The sequence below is a fragment of the Pongo pygmaeus genome, chromosome 7 (assembly GCF_028885625.2).
Source record: "Pongo pygmaeus isolate AG05252 chromosome 7, NHGRI_mPonPyg2-v2.0_pri, whole genome shotgun sequence".
NCBI lineage: Eukaryota > Metazoa > Chordata > Mammalia > Primates > Hominidae > Pongo > Pongo pygmaeus.
In genome coordinates this window covers 38,052,568-38,072,042 of record NC_072380.2, presented here as the reverse complement: position 1 = coordinate 38,072,042, position 19,475 = coordinate 38,052,568, and the positions used below count along the sequence as shown (strand labels likewise).

Below are 19,475 nucleotides of genomic sequence, written 5' to 3'. Positions count from 1 at the left end.
CACACACACAAACACACACACACACGCACAATGTTGATATGTCAAAAAGTACATCACAGTAGTCATTATATGGGATATTAGACCGTCTATGAATTCATTTTATTATTTTATTTATTATTCTCATTTTATGGGTTAGGATAGTTTTATTTCACTTCATACATGGGGTGTTGGTGGTGAATCATAATCTTGGCCATTCTTAGGGCCTCTAGAGGCCTCTAAAGGTCTCATCAGGCCCTGGTGGAGCTGGGGTGGCCTCTGCGTGGTGACAGCCTCTTTAAAAGAAATTTAAAAAAATTTTTTTAAAGATGAGGTCTTGCTCTGTCACCCAGGCTACAGTGCAGTGGCACAGTTAGAGCTCACTGCAGCCTCACTCCTGGGCTCAAGGGATCCTCCTGCCTCTGCCTGAGTAGCTGGGACTATAGGCACGAGCCATCATGCCTGGCAGGTGACAGGCTCTGACTTTAAAGTCAAAGCCTCCCTCACTCCACCCCCAGTTCATGCCCTTCCTATACCCCAGAGTTTACATTAAATGTTGGACAAGGGGCTGGGTGCGGTGGTTCACATCTGTAACCTAGCACTTTGGGAGGCGGGGACGGGCAGATCACTTGAGGCCAGGAGTTCAAGACCAGCTGGGCAACATAGTGAAACTCTGTCTCTACAAAATAAATAAATAAATAAATAAATAAAAATAAAAAATTAGCTGGGCCTGGTGGCATGGTACCTATAGTCCCAGCTACTCAGGAGCCTGAGGGAGGAGGATTGTATCGCTTGAGCCCAGGAGTTTGAGGCTGCAGTGAGCTATGATGGCACCATTGCACTCCAGCCTGGGCAACAGAGTGAGACCCAGTCTCAAAAAAAAAAAAAAAAAAATTCGACAACTCCCAAATCCTCAATATTAAAACCTCAATATTAAAACCAGAGATCTCAGTTTGAGAGCTCTGCCCAGCGTGGGGCAGAGGTGGTGTTGGTGGGGGTGATTCCTCACATTTTCCCAACTCTTTAGCCTTTAACCCACTTCAAATACCTCAAATTCTTTAACAGAGAGCTGACAACAACAACAACAACAACAACAACAAAACCATTGCAAATGCATGTCATTTTAAATTTTCTTTTCTTTTTTTTTTTTTTTTCTGAAACAGAGTCTCACTCTGTGGCCCAGACTGGAGAGCAATGGCACGATGTCGGCTCACTGCAACCTCCGCCTCTCGGGTTCAAGTGATTCTCCTGCCTCAGCCTCCAGAGTAGCTGGATTACAGGTGCCCGTCACCATGCATGGCTAATTTTTATATTTTTAGTAGAGGCGGGGTTTCACCATGTTGGCCAGGCTGGTCTCAAACTCCTGACCTCAGGTGATCCGCCTGCCTCGGCCTCCCAGAGTGCTGGGATTATAGGTGTGAGCTACCGCACCCAGCCCATTTTAAATTTCCTAGTAGCCACATTTAAAAAGTTTAAAAGTTGGGCCAGGTGCGGTGGCTCACGCCTATAATCCCGGCATTCTGGGAGGCTGAGGAGGGTGGATCACCTGTGGTCAGGAGTTTGAGACCAGCCTGGCAAACACGGCAAAACCCTGTCTCTACTAAAAATACAAAATTAGCCAGGCGTGGTGGTGCATGCCTGTAATCCCAGCTACTTGGAGGGCTGAGGCAGGAGAATCACTTGAACCTGGGAGGCGGAGGTTCTAGTGAGCCGAGATTGCGCCATTGCACTCCAGCCTGGGCAACAAGAGCAAAACTCTGTTGCCAAAAAAAAAAAAAAAAAGTTGGCTGGGTGCAGTGGCTCACATCTGTAATCCCAGCACTTTCGGAGGCTGAGGCAGGCAGATCACCTGAGGTCAGGAGTTGGAGACCAGCCTGGCCAACATGGTGAAACCCCATCTCTACTAAAAATACAAAAAAATTAGCCAGGCGTGGTGGCAGCCGCCTGTAATCCCAGCTCCTTGGGAGGCTGAGGCAGGAGAATCTCTTGAACCCAAGAGGTGGAGGTTGCAGTGAGCCGAGAATGCGCTATTGCACTCCAGCCTGGGTGACGAGTGAAACTCCGTCTCAAAAAAAACCCACACACACCACACACACACAGTATAAAAATTCTTTTTTTTTTTTTTTGAGACAGAGTCTTGCTCTGTCGCCCAGTCTGCAGTGCAGTGGCGTGATCTCGGCTCGCTGCAAGCTCCACCTCCAGGGTTCACGCCATTCTCCTGCCTCAGCCTCTTGAGTAGCTGGGACTACAGGCACCCGCCACCACGCCCGGCTAATTTTTTTGTATTTTTTTTTAGTAGAGATGGGGTTCACTGTGTTAGCCAGGATGGTCTTGATCTCCTGACCTCATGATCCATCCGCCTCAGCCTCCCAAAGTGCTGGGATTACAGGCGTGACACGGCCACCACGCCTGGCCTAAAAGTTCATTTTGAGAACATATGTTATTTAGGCCTGGTGCAGTGGCTCATGCCTGCAATCCCAGTGCTTTGGAAGGCTGAGGCAGGAGAATTGCTTGAAGCCAGGAGTTCAAGAGCAGTCTGGGCAACATAGCAAGACCCTGTCTCTACAAAACATTTTTTAAAAAGTAGCCAGACGTGGTGGCCTGCCTGTAGTCCTAGCTACTCGGGAGGATGAGGCAAGAGGATCACTTGAGCCCAGGAGTTTGAGGCTGCAGTGAGCTGTGATTGCATAACTGCACTCCAGCCTGAGCGAGACCCTGTTTCTTTTCTTTTCTTTTCTTTTTTTTTTTTTTTGAGAGAGAGCCTTGCTCTGTCGCCAGGTTGGAGTGCAGTGGCGTGCTCTCAGCTCACTGCAACCTCCGCCTCCCGGATTCAAGCGATTCTCCTACCGCCGCCTCCCAAGCAGCTGGGACTACAGGTGCATGCCACCACGCCCAGCTAATTTTTGTATTTTTAGTAGAAACGGGGTTTCACCATGTTGGCCAGGATGGTCTCGATCTCTTGACCTTGTGATCCTCCCGCCTCATCTTCCTAAAGTGCTGGGATTACAGGCGTGAGCCACCTCACCCAGCCTAGCAAGACCCTGTTTCTAAAAATATATGTGTGTGTGTGTGTATATATATATATATACTTATATATATATGATCTAACTCAATGTATCCAATATGTTATTTCAATATGTAATCAATATAAAATTATTAATGAGATACTTTCGTTTTGATTTTGGTAGAAAGTCTTAGGACTCTGGAATGTCCTACTACTCTATTCTCTGTCAACACATCTAAATTCAGACCAGCTGCGGGCCAAGTGCACTGGTGTCCGTGTGCAGGGCGGGAGCAGAGCGACAGATCGGGGACCTGCCCCAGAGGAGGGCAAGGACAAGCCTCTGGCCCAGAATAGCTTATCTCTGGGACCGGCTGCCATCCCTCCGTAGGCCGCCCTGAGCCCAGTCATGCAGGCCCTTCATGCAGGCCCGGTCAGCATTTAACCTGAGCCCTTCATGCAGGCCCGGTCTCGGTCTCTCTCTCTCTCTCTCTCTCTTCTCTCTACCCACCCCTCTCTCTCTGAGGCAGCCTCTGTGTGTGCCGGGAGGTAAGGGCTGAGTTGAGTGGGGGGCAGCTGCAGCCCACGCTTCCGGTTTGGCTAGCCCAGCACCAACTCCAGCCCTGAAAGTCTTGAAATGAGATATTTTCTTGCTGCAGAGAACATGGTCCTGATGCCCCACCCTCTGACCCACTCGCAGATGCAGGCACCAGGCAAAGGCCTTTTCATCCTTCTCCTCCAAGGGGCCCCCTTCTTGCCAAATTTCTAGCTCTTGGAAAGACCTCAGGCAGATTGCTGTGTGATTGGAGTCCTCAGATACCCAGTGTTGGATCTTTTGGCCTTAACAACCTGGAGAGGTCTGAGGAAGTTTACTCTAGACCTAGATTATCCAGAGAGAGGCCTCCATTGACATTGAGCTTGCTGGTTCTATTCTCCAGAGGGTGCCTTGTGGTGGGGTCTATCTGGGGAGAGGAAGGCAGGCAGTTTTAGACAGATAGTGCAGGGGTCTGGTCTTTTTTTTTTTTTTTAAGAAAGACAAGTCTCGCTCTATTGCCCAGCTGGAGTGCAGTGGCATGATCACAAATCACTGCAGCCTCCACCTCTTGAGCTCAAGCAATCCTCTCACCTTGGCCTCCCCAGGAGCTAGGACTACAGGCATGCACCACCATGACCAGCTAATTAAAAAAAAAATGTTTTTGTAGAGGCTAGATGCGGTGGCTCATGCCTATAATCCCAGCAGTTTGGGAGGCCAAGGTGGGTGGATCACTTGAGGCCAGGAGTTCAAGACCAGCCTAGCCAACATGGTGGAATCCCATCTCTACTAAAAACAAAAATTAGCCAGGTGTGGTGGCACGCACCTGTAATCCCAGCTACTCTGGAGGCTGAGGCAGGAGAATCGCTTGAACCCGGGAGGTGGAGGTTGCAGTAAGCCAAGATCATGCCACTGTACTCCAGCCTGGGCAGCAGAGCAAGACTCTGTCTCAATTAAAAAAAAAAAAAAAAAAAGAAAGAAAGAAAAAAGTTTTTCTAGAGGTGAGGATCTCACTATGTTACCCAGGCTAGTCTTGAACTTCTAAACAAAAGAAATTGACTTGCCTCAGCCTCCCAAAGTGCTGGGATTATAGGGATGAGCCACTGTGCCTGGCTGGGTCTGGCATTTTTATGGGCAGGTAGAAAGCTGGGCATTACAGCACTGCTGATGGGGATGAACATGCACGCAGGCCCATTCACACACACACACACACACACACACACAGCTTCATCCAATGGGCAGAAAAATGTTCCCACCATTCTAGGCTGTCCCCTGGGAGGAAAGCAGGCAAAGTGGCCACAATTGGGCAGGGAAGGAGGGAGCCTTGGACCCACAGCTCCATCCAACACAGACACAGGGTCAGCCTCGGCCCTCTTCAACCCCCACAAGACAGACGCCTCCTCAACCTGCTCCGTCTTCTGGCCCTAAAACCTCACGGGGGCCAGCCAGGTAGATTTCCTGCCCAACCACACACTAGCTCTGCCCCAGAGCCCTGGCTGGCCTGGCCAGGCATCTTCAGCTTCTTTCTTCCCTCCCTCCCACGCCCTTCTCCCACTCCTAATGTCAAGCTTTTCACAGGAAGGAGGGCCAGTCCCTGGAGTCTCCTGTTCTCTACTTCAGAGTTTGAAATCTGGCCAGAGAGAGGGGGCACACCGAGTCCATTCCAGAACTCTCTCCCAGCTGGGGTCCTATGTTGGGGGAGAGAAGCAAGCAGAGTTCCCACTAATGAGGCTGGAGGCCAAGAGAGCAAGCGGTTGGCATCTACAGAGAGGCTCTGTGGGCTCTGGGCAGCCGCAGGAACGTACCAGATACCACCCCGACATCAAAGATGACCCTGCAGGAGTCACGTGGGCACATAGCACATGCCTGAACTAAATGTCTCTCACATGTGCGGGAAGAGTCATGCGTGTCAGCCCCCTGCCAACCACTCAGACCCAGTGAGCTCCTCTCTGGACTTGGGGTATCCATACTCCCTAGGAAGTCTGATCCTGGAGCCTCCGTCAGTTCAGGCCATCACTAAGTTCCTAGAGGTTCCCAGAGTCTGGGAGGCCCCGTCTCCAACACCTGCCACTGGCAGCTTGGCCGTGTCTTAGGGAAACCATCAAAGAACAGGTAGGGGGCAGTCTGCTTGCTGATGCCAAAAAGCCCTGGGGCTCGAACACCCACCGAAATCAGAGCTCTCAGCCTCCTCTGTAGGCGCTGTGCCTTTGAGCATTTCCAGGGCCCAAAGAGATGCCTAAAACCTAAAAAAGAAGCATCGCCTCTAAAATATAGATGCTGCAAAGATGGAAATTAACCAATGCTTAATGACATAATTACCCAATGTCATACTATGTCATTAGCAATAATTATTATGTTCGATGACGGATGTGGGTACATTTTAGTATGGTTGATACGACAGTAAGACCTCCAAAAGTGAGGATGCTCGCGGTGCACAGGCCCTGTTTCAACACACAACCTCAGGCTAAAGGCTGGCCTGTGGCTTCCCGTCCCTCCGTGGCTGCCTTCACATGCATTTAACCTGACTGCAAGGGACATAAATGTTGGTGAGGGCATGTAAGGTGTCCTGGCCGCTCCTGCACTTCCCTGCCACCCTTCCCTGAGCTGGATGCCTGTCCGGTCAGCCCTGAACACCGACTGGCAATAGAAGGAGGCCTAGGGAGGGGCTTTAGGGGGTTGGGTCCTGAGACTGCGCCTGAACCCAGCCTGGAAGCTGGGCTGTCCAGGCAGGGCTGGAGGCCCAGGCCATAAGAGAAAACAGACCTGCAGTGAGTCCTGCTCCACCCTGCCTTCCCTCATAGGTCTGGTCTCTTTTCTCTAACCTACCCTCGCTACAAGGGCACCCCAACTTGGTGGTGAGCAGGGGGAACCAAAAAACGGGCTTGGATGGGAAGGGAATCTGTGGCTTTGGGACAGAATCAGGAGACAGAAGCCTAAGAATATGGGCTACATGCCGGGTGCAGTGGCTCACATCTGTAATCTCAGCACTTTGGGAGGACGAGGTGGGTTGATCACTTGAGGTCAGGAGTTCGAGACCAGCCTGGCCAACATGGTGAAACCCCGTCTCTATTAAAAATACAAAAATTAGCCGGACAAGGTAGCACGCATCTGTAGTCCCAGCTACTAGGGAGGCTGAGGCGGGAGAATCGCTTGAACCCGGGAGGCAGAGGTTGCAGAGAGCCAAGATCGTGCCACTGCACTCTAGCCTGGGTGACAGAGTGAGACTCGACTCTGTCTCAAAAAATAAATAAATAAAAAAGAAAAAAAGAAAAAGAAAATGGGCTACGGGTATTCATTGGGGGTAATCAGTATACCTTGATGGGGATTTGGGGGTCACAGCATCCTGGCTTGAGCACAAGGAACGTAGTCTGCTGTAATCATCCACAGTTAGGTACTCATTCATTCATCCATTCATTCATTCATCGCTCAGAGCTACCTAACAGCCACTGTGCACTCAGCCTTGTGTCACAGGCTAGTCCTACAAACATAAATCATACATCGCATATCTGCAAACTTCCATTCATAGGAGGTGGAGGGAGATGTGTCCAACAGGATGGAATGTTCATCTGTGTGTGTGTCTGTGTCCCCCTGATTTGTGAGGCTGAGATATTACCCCCAATCGACCTTAAACATTTCCTCCATGCACAACCTAAAAGCCCCCCGGGGGGAGCCAAACTTTTGGGTGAAGAAAGCAGACCTCTTTGAGGGGTTGGTGGTGATGGAGGTCTCACTATGTTGCCCAGGTTGGTCTTGAACTCCTCTTGCCTCAGCCTCTGGACTAGCTAGTATGCCACCACGCCCGGCTAACCAAAAAAATGTTTTTGTTTGTTTGTTTGTTTGTTTTTGTTTGAGACGGAGTCTCACTCTGTTGCCCAGGCTGGAGTGCAGTGGTACGATCTCGGCTCACTGCAATCTCCACCTCCCGGGTCCAAGTAACTCGCCTGCCTCAGCCTCATGAGTAGCTGGGATTACAGGCGCGTGCCACTACACCCGGCTAATTTTTTTGTATTTTTAGTAGAGATGGGGTTTAACTCTGTTAGCTAGGATGGTCTCGAACTCCTGACCTCGTGATCCACCCACCTCGGCCTCCCAAAGTGTTGGAATTACAGGCGTGAGCCACCGTGACCGGCCAAAAAAGAAAAAAAAAATTTTAGACACGGATCTCTATGTGCCCAGACTGGTTTTGAACCCCTGGCCTCAAGTGATACCCCTGCCTCAGCCTGCAGAGTAGCTGAGATTACAGGAAAGGGCCAAAACACGCGGTGCAGACTTCTTTTAAAATACAAATAGACCCAAAAGGATCGAAGTTATCAATTTTTTCTACCTACGCAGATACTCATCTTTGACCTTTCCTCCCTAGAAGCTATATTTGCTGCCCTGATCCTGTCTGGCGTTGTAAGCTGGTACCCGTCTCCAGGAGACTGTAAGGACAGAAGGGCAGAGCCTGGGTCTTTTGCCTCCTCCCATGGGGCGAAGATACACTGTAGGCATTGGCTGAGTGACAGGGGCAGAGCTCCAGGATGGAGGGGCTGTTTGGTCAACAGAGAGTTCACTGCTGAGCCCTGGGTTTTTTCCCAAGCCAAACGGCAGTTTCTTTCTACCTCCAATTCCCTCTCTCTCCCCAACACCTAGGAGATAGCATCCATCCTTCTCTGAGTGAGCCTGGCTCCACGGTACAGCCTTTCTGGGATGTCACACCCATAGGGGTCACATTGTCTGAAGCTACCCGAGGTGGTGCCAGAGAGGAAGAGGAAACAGTTGGAAGGGCGTTTTAGAGACCATGGGTTGCACATTTCCTGGGTCAGACTGATTTCAATACTCCATGCAGTGCTTCTGTACAGGGACCCCGTGAGTATGCTTGTACTTGTTAGGCCATTATGGGGTCGGGGGAACCCCTTTTCCCTGGCTCATGTATCCATGTGGAGGAAAACGGATTAGGGCATCTGCCCTGTCCCATCTCCAGGGATGGCTCCTCTGATTGGTCAGTGTGCAAAGAGGCCCCAGACCTTCCTGCCTGCAGAGCTGTTTAATGTGGGGGCTCTCCTTCAGAGGGGCTGGGAGTGGGACTCGGATGGTCCCTGGGTGGGCAGCTCTGACTAAACTCATTGCTGCTGAACCTCTAAGCTAGGTCTTCCAACAGCTTTTATCAACAATAAACCTGTCTTTTGATCTCCTGTCTGCTAACCTATTCTATATCTTGGCAACCCTCCTTAAGTGAAGTCAGGAAGTACTATTTTTGGGGTCAGGCCCCTTAAACTCCCAGTCCCACGTGCCTGCATTTTCATCAGAAAACACCCTTGCCATCAGCAGAGTGGGCAGGTGTGGCCTCCGGGGCCCCTGCTGCCTGGGGGCAGTGTCACTGTTTGAGACTGAGGGTGGTGAAGCTTTCAAGAGGTCTGAGAAGCTTCAGAGTCTCCAGATCTCTCTGTCTTGCTTCCTCTCCCTTTCTCCTGGAGATGTGGCTGCCCTTGGTGGCTTTGTCTCTAGGTTCCCACCTGCACAGACTAACAGCAGAGGGGATGGGAGGCAGGAGCCCTGGGGTCTAGTTAGAGCTGCCTGGCTAAGAGCCGTGTGTGTGTGTGTGTGTGTGTGTGTGTGTGTGTGTGTGTGTGTGTGTGTGTGTGTGTGTGTGTGTGTGTGTGTGTGTGTCTCTCTCACCGTGGGCAGGTTGGCCCCTCCCTAGGGGTAGACTGGAGAGGCAGGAGCCCTGGGGTCTAGTTAGAGCTGCCTGGCTAAGAGCCGTGTGTGTGTGTGTGTGTGTGTGTGTGTGTGTGTGTGTGTGTGTGTGTCTCACCGTGGGCAGGTTGGCCCCTCCCTAGGGGTAGACTGGAGACCCCACACCTTATCTTTGATGGTCTTTCCCATCCTGGATGCTGAGTCTCCTGAAGCCTGAAGTCATAGTTTCTGCCTTGATACACAATTCCCAGCAAGGCTAGGAGCCCTGGCAGGGGAAGGGAGGAGAAGGAGGAACAGAGGCGGTAGAGGGGGCCCTGAGAGGAGGCCTTCTCGTCCCTTCCCAGCTGGGAGATGTCTGGCCCCTTGGTTGAGGCTGGAACTCCCTCCCCAGGACTTGCTCTCCCACCCTGTCCATTGCCTGCTCCTCTGTGACTGATGGGGCTCCTGTGCCTGGCCTGGCCCCATCCATCCTGCACACCTCCCCGGCTCCCAGGAAAGGGCTGGGAGAGCTGAGAGTGTCCTGGGAGGCTGCTGGAGTGACCTACACTCCACGGCTTCTCTGCCCCCTCCCCCCATAACCCAGTCCTGAAAGCAAAGGAATGTTCTGGAGTTTGGGAAGGATGGGGGCCCCCGGAGGAGGGAGGAAGGGGAGGAGGCAGCTTCGTCCTGTCAGTGTCTGAGCTGTAAATAGAACAGAGCGGCTGGGCTGGGGGAATGAAAATAAACAGCCCCTCTGAGCAGCCCTTCCTAGTGGTTACCGGATCTTCCTTCTGGTCCCCCAGTCCTGGGCCATTTCCCTCCTCTCCCCACCCCTGCTCTCTGGCTGCTCCCAGGGAGGCTGAGGCAGCCTGTACCTCTGGGGTGATGGGGAAGATAGCAGTGTCTAGGTCCAGGCTGTGTGGCGTCCGGGAACTCTCCTCCCCTCTCTGGACTTTGCTGAGGGGAGCAGCCAGTGCCTCCACGGAGTGGAAGGACAGCAATCAACTCAGAGGTGGCTGGAAATTATTCTCCATCAGGAAAGGGTTCTTCTCCCAATGACTCCCATGTGGGATAAACTTAGAAACACTCTCTTTCTTTAAAAACATGACCCCGCATTGAAGGGTCAATTTATGGTTAGGTTCAAATTACATTGGTTTGCCTGTGCCTTTGGGGGAAATTCTCACACTCCCCCCCAGGATGAGGGGTTGCCACTCCCCCTCCCTAATCACAGAGGGGAGAGCCGTGGTAGCCAGCAGGAGGGAACTTTGGTGGCTTCAGGAGTGGCTGGGTTCATGCACATGCAGGAGTAACACCGGCCAAATAACACATTCGGGGTCTTGGACCCACTGGGGGTGGAGTCACAAGTGCCCCCTTAGGAGCTAGCATGATGGCCTCTGCAGTGTTTTTCATTCAACCAGTGAGCCCCAGAGAGCTCTGAGCTCTGCCCAGAGCTCTCCCTAGGATGGTACCCTGACTCTAACATCCTGCAGCAGAGGGAGCCCTCAGGGGAGGGGCTTCCAGGCCCCAGAGGATGGATGGGTGGAATCCCTGGATCCTGAGCTAGCGACCTCCAGCTTCTCCAGTGGGTGGTGGGGAAGAGTCCAGGAGAGACTGAGGTTTCTGCTGGGCCCCTCCCTTTGAACAGGCGAGGTCCCGGAGCCCAGGTGGGGGTGCCGCAGCTGAGACCTGCACCCCTGGGTGGGGAGCGGAGTGGGTGCTGGAGTCTCCGGGTTTGCCCTGGCCTTCTCTGTCTCTGGCCTCTTCCCTCTCTTCTTTCCTTCTTTTTCTTTGCTCTTTCCCCCTCCCCCTCTTCTCTCACAAAAGCTCTCTGTACACAGCCACTTCCTCTGGCTGCTGTCTCTGCGCCCAGACCTTATGAGAACCATATGGGGGAAAGCTGGTGGAAGAGAAGGGGGTGGGGGCGCCGGCCTGGGCCCGCCCCTCCACCAGCATCCTTGTCCTGCCCTCGGGCCATGTGCACGACGCTTGGCACACTTTGCCCAAATTCCCCTAACTGGATCCTGGTGGCTGTAACGAGGGGCCCTGAAGTGAGTCCCAGCCAGCAGCTGGAGGTCCAGAGGGAGACCTGTGCTCAAGAACCACTTCCCTGAGGCCCATCTTCCTCAACTTCCCCCACAAAGACCACTGAACTCCCAGCAGAAGAACCCAGCCCGTGCTGGGCACACCTGGGGCAGACAGCCTCTGTTCCCCTAGGTGGGCAGCCTGCGTGGTGGGCACTCCCGCTTCCCTGAATGGGAGGCCGAGCAGGTTGAGGGTTTGCCTGTTCTGGGGAAATTCAAAGTGACCTCTCCTTGCCCAGCCTGGAATGTTCCCAGGTCAAAAAGGCTCAGATCCTGCTGGGAAGGAACCGGGTTTTTTAAAGTGTCTTTTGTGTCTAATGGGTCCCAAGTTCAGCCAGGTGAGCAGCGAGGCCCTCACCTGGCAGGAATGCAATACCCATTCCGGCGCCAGCCCCAGCCGGCTGTGTGACTGCCAGCAAGTCACCCTTCTTCTCCTGGCCTCAGTTTGCTCAGCTGTAAGATGTGGGACTGGACTTCCTTATCGCTAAGATCCTTTGGAGCCCAGGCCGTCTGGGAATTTATGACACTGGCTGGTATCCTCGGAGTGCCTGCTCAGATGTCCTAGGAGGTCTTTATAGATTTCCTTCTGGAGTTATCTACAAACAGTCCTTTCCTGGAATTCCTTATCCTCGGCCCCCTTCCCCCTCACTCACTCCCAGAGCTGAGAACCTCAGCCCTCAGCTGCTGCCGAGTAATAGTGGGGCTCACAGTGGTCTGCACCTTCCTCCCACACCCAGGTTCTCCCTGTCATAAGCCACCCCCCGTGGGACCTTTTCCCTGGGGGAGGCCCACAAAGGCTCCTGCTCTCTCTGTTCAGAAGCACGGGTGCCCACAGCTGCCCTGCAGACTGGGCTGGGAGCCTGGGGGGTGGGGTGGGACAGAGGGATCAGGAAGGAAGCCAAGAGCTCAGCTTTCCTGGAAAACTGCGAATGAAAATCCACTAGAGAAAAAAATGCAAAGGATGGGGGAGACGGGGGATGCAAAAACAGAAGGCAGAGTTGAGATAATGGGTGGAGGTGGCGGGAGGGCTTTCCATGCGGTAAACGGGACTGTGAACGGGGTCGCCTCTGACTGCAGGAAGGCTTTCTCAGAGTGCAGGAGGAGGCTCTCCGCAGACAGGGACCCCACCTTCATGCCTGAACAGCCCCCAGCACTCAGACTCCCCAAGGATCAATCCTGAGTGGCCCGGGGCCCCATCCTGGAGGGAAAAAAGGGTCTTCCATGGGAATGTGGGGGAGATGGGGAGGGAGGATAAAGCCAAAATGCAAAAATGAATGGCTCCAGTTTTATTTGCACCAGGTGACAAGCTAAAAGGTGAAAAGGAAAATGTTCGTGGCAGGAAAAAAAATAAATAAATAAAGTACGAAGGAGGAGTTTGGAAATGAGTCTGGCCATTTGCGTGGGGCAGCTCTCAGCTCTTGTCCTCTGGCTTTGCTGCTGGGCAAAAGAAGCGGCAGCCCCCTCCTTCCCAGATGCAGGGGCTCAGAGAGCAATACCTCAAAGACTAGGCACTTTGACACATTGAGAGACCTTAGGGGCCTCAAAACTTGGAGCTCAGAACCAAGATCCTCCTAACTTATCTTGTCCCCTGTTCCCCCAGCGCAGGGATGGGGCACTCTCCCTGGAATTCCCTTACCTGATGGAGAAAACTTCTCCTCGAAATAAAGGCAATGGTCTTAATACCTCCTCCCTAGAGATCTCAGCAAATAACCAAGATAGAGCGGGAGAAGAGTCTGGGAGTCGTCACCGCACCCAGACTTCTCATCTACTCGGAGAGCTCTGAGAGATCACTTGAGAGGTGTGATCCCTATAAATCCGCATAATGAAACCACCTTTGCTTCTGTGCAGCTCACCTTCTCCGGAGTCCCATCACCTGCCAGCCACCTCCCACCTCCCGGTCCATACATCTGTCCTCTGTGGAGAGAGCATTTCAGCCTTATTGACTCCCGTGCACACGTGTGTGCATAACAGTAATACCTGAATTATGCTTTTCTCTTGTTAACCTGGGGTTTTTGTTGTTGTTAGAGGGCTGTTGGCTGTAACCCTTCCCGATGGGGAGGAGACAGATCATCCCCTTTCAGCCCCTACACAGACTTTCTCCTGCTCCCTCCCTCAAGATGCATCCTGGGGTGGGTGTGGCGGTGCTGGAGGGACTGAGCCTCAGAGGAAGGAATCTTTGCCCAGCTTCTGCTGAAGGAGAGCCTGGGTTCTTTTTCTTTCCGAAGCCAGCTGGTGGGGATTAGGGGGTACCTTGAGGATGAGGATTATGCGAAGTCTGGCAGGAGAGCTAAGCAGTAAGTCTGTGGCTGGGGATTCCATTACCCTCCAGGCTGAAGGACCCGTGGGCTCTCCAGGGTGTCCCTGGCCTGCCCTGTTTGTGTCCCTGTGGGGACGTCCAGAGCCAGGTTCCAGGGCTGCTCCTTAAAGGGTATCCTATCCTAAGCCTGATGGGTCAGTGGCCTGGGAGGATTTGGGATTGGAGGGTGAGCTAGGGGTCACCTTTGCTGCCACCCGGTTCTAATGTATTCTTACCAAGAGCTGGCCCAGCTCTCTCCGTGGAGTGGCGTGGATAGGAATTAACCATGGCCTGATCATTCTAAGATGTACTGCAAAACTGCCTTTCTATCTACCGCCTCCCCCACTTCCTTCTGCCTTTGATATGTTAGGATTCCCTAACCCTGACACAGAGACACGCAGAGAACACACATCCCACATATGTGCATGAGCAGACACAAGAGCGTGCACACATGCACGCACAGCTCTCAGCTCTGAATTCTTTTTTTTTTTTTTTTTTTTATACGGAGTCTCGCTCTGTCGCCCAGGCTGGAGTGCAATGGCGTGATCTCGGCTCACTGCAACCTCCGCCTCCCGGATTCAAGCGATTCTCCTGCCTCAGCCTCCTGAGTAGCTGGGATTACAGGCGCGCGCTACCACGCCCGGCTAATTTTTGTATTTTTAGTAGAGACGGGGTGTCACCATGTTGGTCAGGCTGGTCTCGAACTCCTGACCTCGTGATCCACCCGCCTCAGCCTCTCAAAGTGCTGGGATTACAGGCATGAGCCACCGCACCCGGCCTCAGCTCTGAATTCTTACGCAGCTGGGACTCACGCAGACGCTACCGACTATTCCGCAGAGCAAGCATTTTTCTCCTCCAGAACTAAGTGAGCTGAGGAATGCCCAGGCCTGCCTGGACCCTCAAACCCCAGCGGACAGTCAGAGAGAGCTGCCCTGAACAGCCACAGGTGCCTTCCCTGGCCACGGCCTTACCCTGAGCAGCAGGGAGGCGGCAGCGAGCAGACACACCGCCTCCACCCCTAAGGCACACACATGCACACACACACCCGGGCCGGGAAAAATGCAGGCCGGGCGGCCAGCGTCAGAGGCTGACCAGTTGTGTCCTGTCAGGAAGCGGGCAGCCTCTGAACTCACCCAACCAGAGGCGTTACTGTATTGTTCTGGACACAATCGAAAAGACTGGGCCAGCCCCGACTCCGGGCAAGGGGCAGTGGAGAAACGGTTGCCACTGGGGTCAGGAGGACAGGGAAAGGGAAGCGGCTCTTAGGCTGGATTTGGGTCAGTAAAGGAAGCGGCGGCCGCGGGGGCCTGACCCTCAAGTCCACGGCGTGCGTGGAGCTGCGAGCACGTGGTCGGCGCAGGAAATGTCTGCGGTGGGGAGGGGTCGCCAATGCTCGCGCGGCTGCTGGGACTTGCGACCCCCTTGTAGGAGGCTTGGGGTCGGGTTGCGGCGCTGCACCGCTCGCTGCCAGCAAAGCAAAGGCGTACTGAGGCCCTGACTAAGAGGGAAGTCGCCGAAGGAGGCCCGGGTGGGCTGCGGTGAGGGAACCCCGCTTCCCCAGCCGCGTTTCTTTCTTCGCAATCTTTGCGCGAAGTCAATCGAGAAACAGCCAAAGCTCGAGTTACTTCCAGGGTAGGCAAAGGAGAGGCAAGGACGCGGGACCCAGCACAGAGTTCACTGCACAAACGGCGCCGTGGGAGAGGGGCCTCTAGAGGGATGGGGACGCCAGGGTCTCCTGCAGCCCAGTAGCGCCCGTATTCCAAGGGCCGACTTTTCCGAGCCCAGCCTCCCCTTGCCCTAAGGAGACCGGCTGGAAGCGGCGCCGGCAGGCCAGGGGGCATGGATGGGATGACCCTAATTGAAGGGACAGGGCCAGCCAGGTAAATCCGGAGACTCCTCCAGCCCAGTCCGGGACGCGTCCGTAGTGGTTAGGACCACAGCCCCCTCCTGGGCCACGAGCGTCGATCTTTCCTGAGCATTCCCCGCTCTCACCCTTCTCAGGTCCCCAAAGTCCGTAACCCTAGTCCAGGCTGGAAATCCGGGACGTGGGTGCCCTGCAGGCGTGCGCTCCACTTCACCTGTGCAGGTGAGTGGGCGCCTGCGGTGCCTTTCTCTGGGGTGCGCCTGTCCCCCGCAGCCCCTTCCCGCCTCCACGCTCCTGGAGCCCCAGTCTCTCCGCTGCTCCTCCAATCTTCCCCTCTGGGCGCCTGAACTCAGGCCTGTCCAGAAATCTCTGAAGTGGGGGGATAGCCCCCTTCCCCCTGCTCCCACCCCTCCCGTCTCGCCTCCCTTCGTCCCCAGTCCCAGCTCGGATGGAACTGGCCTGGTAGGGTACTCACAGGGTAACTGTGCCGTTAGGCAGAAGGCCGGGCTCTGGAGGCTCCGGGAGGTCCCCGCCGCCGCACACCACCCTCCGGCGAGCCGGGCCAGGGACGCCGCCGCTCAGCCCCTTGGGCCGCTCCCCCGAGCACTTGCAGCTGCGGATGGGTAGCGGGCAGCCGGGCGCGCCCCGAGCCTCGGGCGCCAGGAGCAGCAGGAGCCATGGCAGCAGCAGCAGCAGCAGGCGCGCGGGCGCCCCCCGCATCCTGCGTCCCCAGGCGCCCATCAACCCATCGCCCCGCGGGGACCCACAGCGCTGGGGCCGGGCTGCGCGCCGGCCGGAGGGACCCAGGCGTGCAGGAGGAGTACTCAGCGGGGGCCCGGGGCGCCCGAGGGCGTGGAGGGGAGCCCTGGGCGGAGGCGAGCCCCGGGGTCCCCGCCGCCGCGCCCCGGGGGCATGTCCGGCGAGCGCCCCGGCGGGGAGGACGCGGGCGCGGCTGTCAGCGCAGCGCGGGCAGCCCCCGGCTGCGCGGCCGGAGTCTCAGCGCCCGGTCCTCGGGACACTGGAGGCCCGGCCCCTCCGCGTCGCCTGCTCGCTGGGCGCTGGGCTGGGACCTAGCGGATCGCGCCGGGCTCCTGCTGCCGCCGCCGCCGCCGCCGCTCCGTGCCATGGATGGAGGCAGCTCCGCGCCGCGCCGCTCCCGCCGCCGGTCCCCGCCCGCCCGGGCCTTCCGCGGGGCCCTAGCGCCGACCGACACGCGGCCAGGCCGAGGCCCTCTGCCGAGTGGGGGCGGGCCAGCTGGCTCGAGGACCCTGCGTCCCCGCGCCCTCCCTGCACCAACACTCCTCTCCCGCTTGTCTCCGCACCCCGGGCCAGGACCCTTCCTTTCCGCAACCCATCTCAGACCTCTGAGCCGACCACCACCACCTTCCACAAAATTTCCCTCGCCCGTGCTGGTGCAGCTTGCGCCTCCAGGCTGCTGGGGCCCTCCTGGACCCGCGGGCTTGGACAGAGACGTCTGGGGCGCCCTGTTTTGGGTTGAACTTGGTAGAAGGCTCTGAGGTTTCCTTTGGCCCCTGACACGATGATCAATCTGGAAGTCGGCTCTCACTCTCCCTCCAGCTCCAGTGGAGTCAGCCGCAGGAGGATGGCAGCCGAGATGAGGAGGCAGCAGACCCTCCTCCGCTGCGGTGACCCCGCTCAGCGGGGGGTGCATGTCATTCGGCCAAGGAGAGGTCAAAGGCTAAGGCAGACAAGGCTAGACTGGGCCTCCTACATTTTCCACAACGCTGTGTGTGTGTGTGTGTGTGTGTGTGTGTGTGTGTGTGTTTCGGGGACAGTGAGTGGGACAAGGGAAAAGTAGATGAGAAGGAGCAGGGCTTTGCAGCAGGGTGTGGAAAGAGCACTGCGCAGTGAGTCTGGAGGCCCCTATTCCAGACTCGGCTCTGCCTCTTATTACTGTCTGACCTTGGACACAGCCCCTAGCTTGCTGGGGTAGCAGACCTCTGGGGTTGAAATGGGGCTCTGCCTGCTCCCCAGTTTATAGAGTGGCATTAGATGCCCAGTAAATTGTGGCATTAGAATAAGAGAGTGTGTGTGTGGGGGGAGAGGCACATGGTTTCCAAAGGCAGAGGACTGGTGGTGGCGGGGGTGACCTTGACAACTAGTGGTGGGTATAAAGCTGCCTGCAGGCCGGGCGCGGTGGCTGACACCTGTAATCCCAGCACTTTTCGAAGCCGAGGCAGGCGGATCACTTGAGGTGAGGAGTTTGAGATCCACCTGGCCAACATGATGAAACCCTGTCTCTACTAAATATACAAAAATTATCCGGGCGTGGTGGTGGGTGCCTGTAATCCCAGTTACCTGGGAGGCTGAGGCACAAGAATTGCTTGAACCCAGGAGGCGGAGGTTGCAGTGAGCTGAGATCGTGCCACTGCACTGCAGCCTGGTGACAAAGTGAGACTCCATCTCAATAAATAAATAAATTAATTAAAAAAAAAAAACGGCCTGCAGTACATCGGAACCAGGGCTGGGGACAGGCAGTAAGAAGTGCAGCCCAGGGGTCTGCTTCCTCTGTTTCCCCACAGAGGCTCACCTTTCTGTTGCTTAATAGAGCTGCCGGGATGGGGCAGGACTCCCGTTCCCCCTCCTTCACTCTACCACCCAAGCGGTCCCCAAGGTGAACGCCACCTTCTTTAGTGAGCTTAGCCCTGCTGGTGTGCGGTGGTGCCTTTTCTAGGGCCCCTGTGCCTGTCAGCCAAGTCTATCCTGACTATGCAGGGAAGTGGCTTTTCTCTCTTGCCCGTTGGCGTTGGCGGCAGGCAGGGGCCTAGACGTTGGCCTCTTCACTTTCCCTCCCTGGCTCCACAGATCTCCCCCAGTTGCAGGCTCTCTGGTTCCTTGAACTTCCAAAGATAAATAAATAGTGATTGCAAATGGAGGAAGGGAGAAGGGGAATGGACTCCCCCAGCAGGAGCCCTCACAGGCGGTGGCCCAGGCTGCATTCCTCAGGAAAGAGCTGACAGCAGAGCCACAGCCCATAGGCAGGGCTGTGTAGCCCTCCTGCTCACAGGCAAGGAAGACTCTGAGATCTCTGGCCTGGGTCATACAGCTTTTCTGTGATTTCCTTTGGCTAAATGAAGACACTCAAAGTCTAAAGAAGAATTTTACTGGAACACCCACTCCTGGAGGCTGAACAGAGGCCAAAGGCCATTTAATAAGGCAAGGCTTCCCTACCTCTAGGAATGAAATGTCTGATGGAGACATTTACAAAACACTGGACTGTCCTGAGGGTCACCACATTTGACTTCTTACCCACCCAGGGAGGTGATGAAGTGGAGGTTACTTTCTTATTTTGCAAGTATGGATGAAGAAACTGAATCACTGAGACTTGAGTCCAAGGGTAGGAACTTGCTTCTGATTCCTTTTTTTGTGTATGTGTGAGACAAGGTGTCTCTCTGTCACCCAGGCTGGAGTGCAGTGGCAGGAACACTGCAGCCTCGATCTCCCGGGTTCAATCCTCCCACCTCCGCCTCCCAAGTAGCTGTTAACTACAGGTTTGTTATTGCATACAACTAATTTTTTTTAATGTTTTGTAGAGATGGGGGTCTCGCCATGTTGCCCAGGCTGGTCTCAAACTCCTGGACTCCAGCAATACGCCTGGCTTGGCCTCCCAAAGTGCTGGGATTACAGGTGTGAGCCACCACGCCTGGCCATGAGCATGTTTGTCTGTTTGTTTGTGACAGAGTCTAGCTCTGTCACCCATGCTGGAGTGCAGTGGCACAGTCTCAGCTCACTGCAACCTCTACCTCCTGGGTTCAAGTGATTCTCCTGTCACAGCCTCCCAAGTAGCTGGGATTACAGGCACCTGCCACCACGCCTGGCTAATTTTTGTATTTTTAGTAGAGACAGGGTTTCACCATGTTGGCCAGGCTGGTCTTGAACTCCTGACCTCAGGTGATCCACCTGCCTTGGCCTCCCAAAGTTCTGGGATTATAGGAATGAGCCACCACGACCTACCATGAGCATGTTTTAATCCTTTTTTCTTCTTATTTCTAGTATACTGTGCCCGGCCATGGTTCCTTTTTAAGTGCTTTCTTCTCTGAGTCACAGGG

At 54.9% G+C, this 19,475-nt stretch overlaps 1 protein-coding gene across 2 annotated transcripts in view; it reads right to left on the bottom strand.

Annotated features, from left to right (window-relative positions):
- The window catches only part of ADGRA2 (adhesion G protein-coupled receptor A2), a 45,295-nt gene extending 28,752 nt beyond the window's left edge, over positions 1–16,543 (bottom strand). Inside the window, exon 1 of one of the 2 annotated variants that reach the window (XM_063668625.1) lies at positions 15,881–16,543. In XM_063668625.1, coding sequence (XP_063524695.1) covers positions 15,881–16,146 — 266 coding nt within the window. In that variant the 5' untranslated portion in view covers positions 16,147–16,543. The remainder of the gene's footprint in view (positions 1–15,880) is intronic. The other variant, XM_054498928.2, reaches the window with a different exon arrangement.
- Between the last annotated feature and the right edge of the window lie 2,932 nt (positions 16,544–19,475).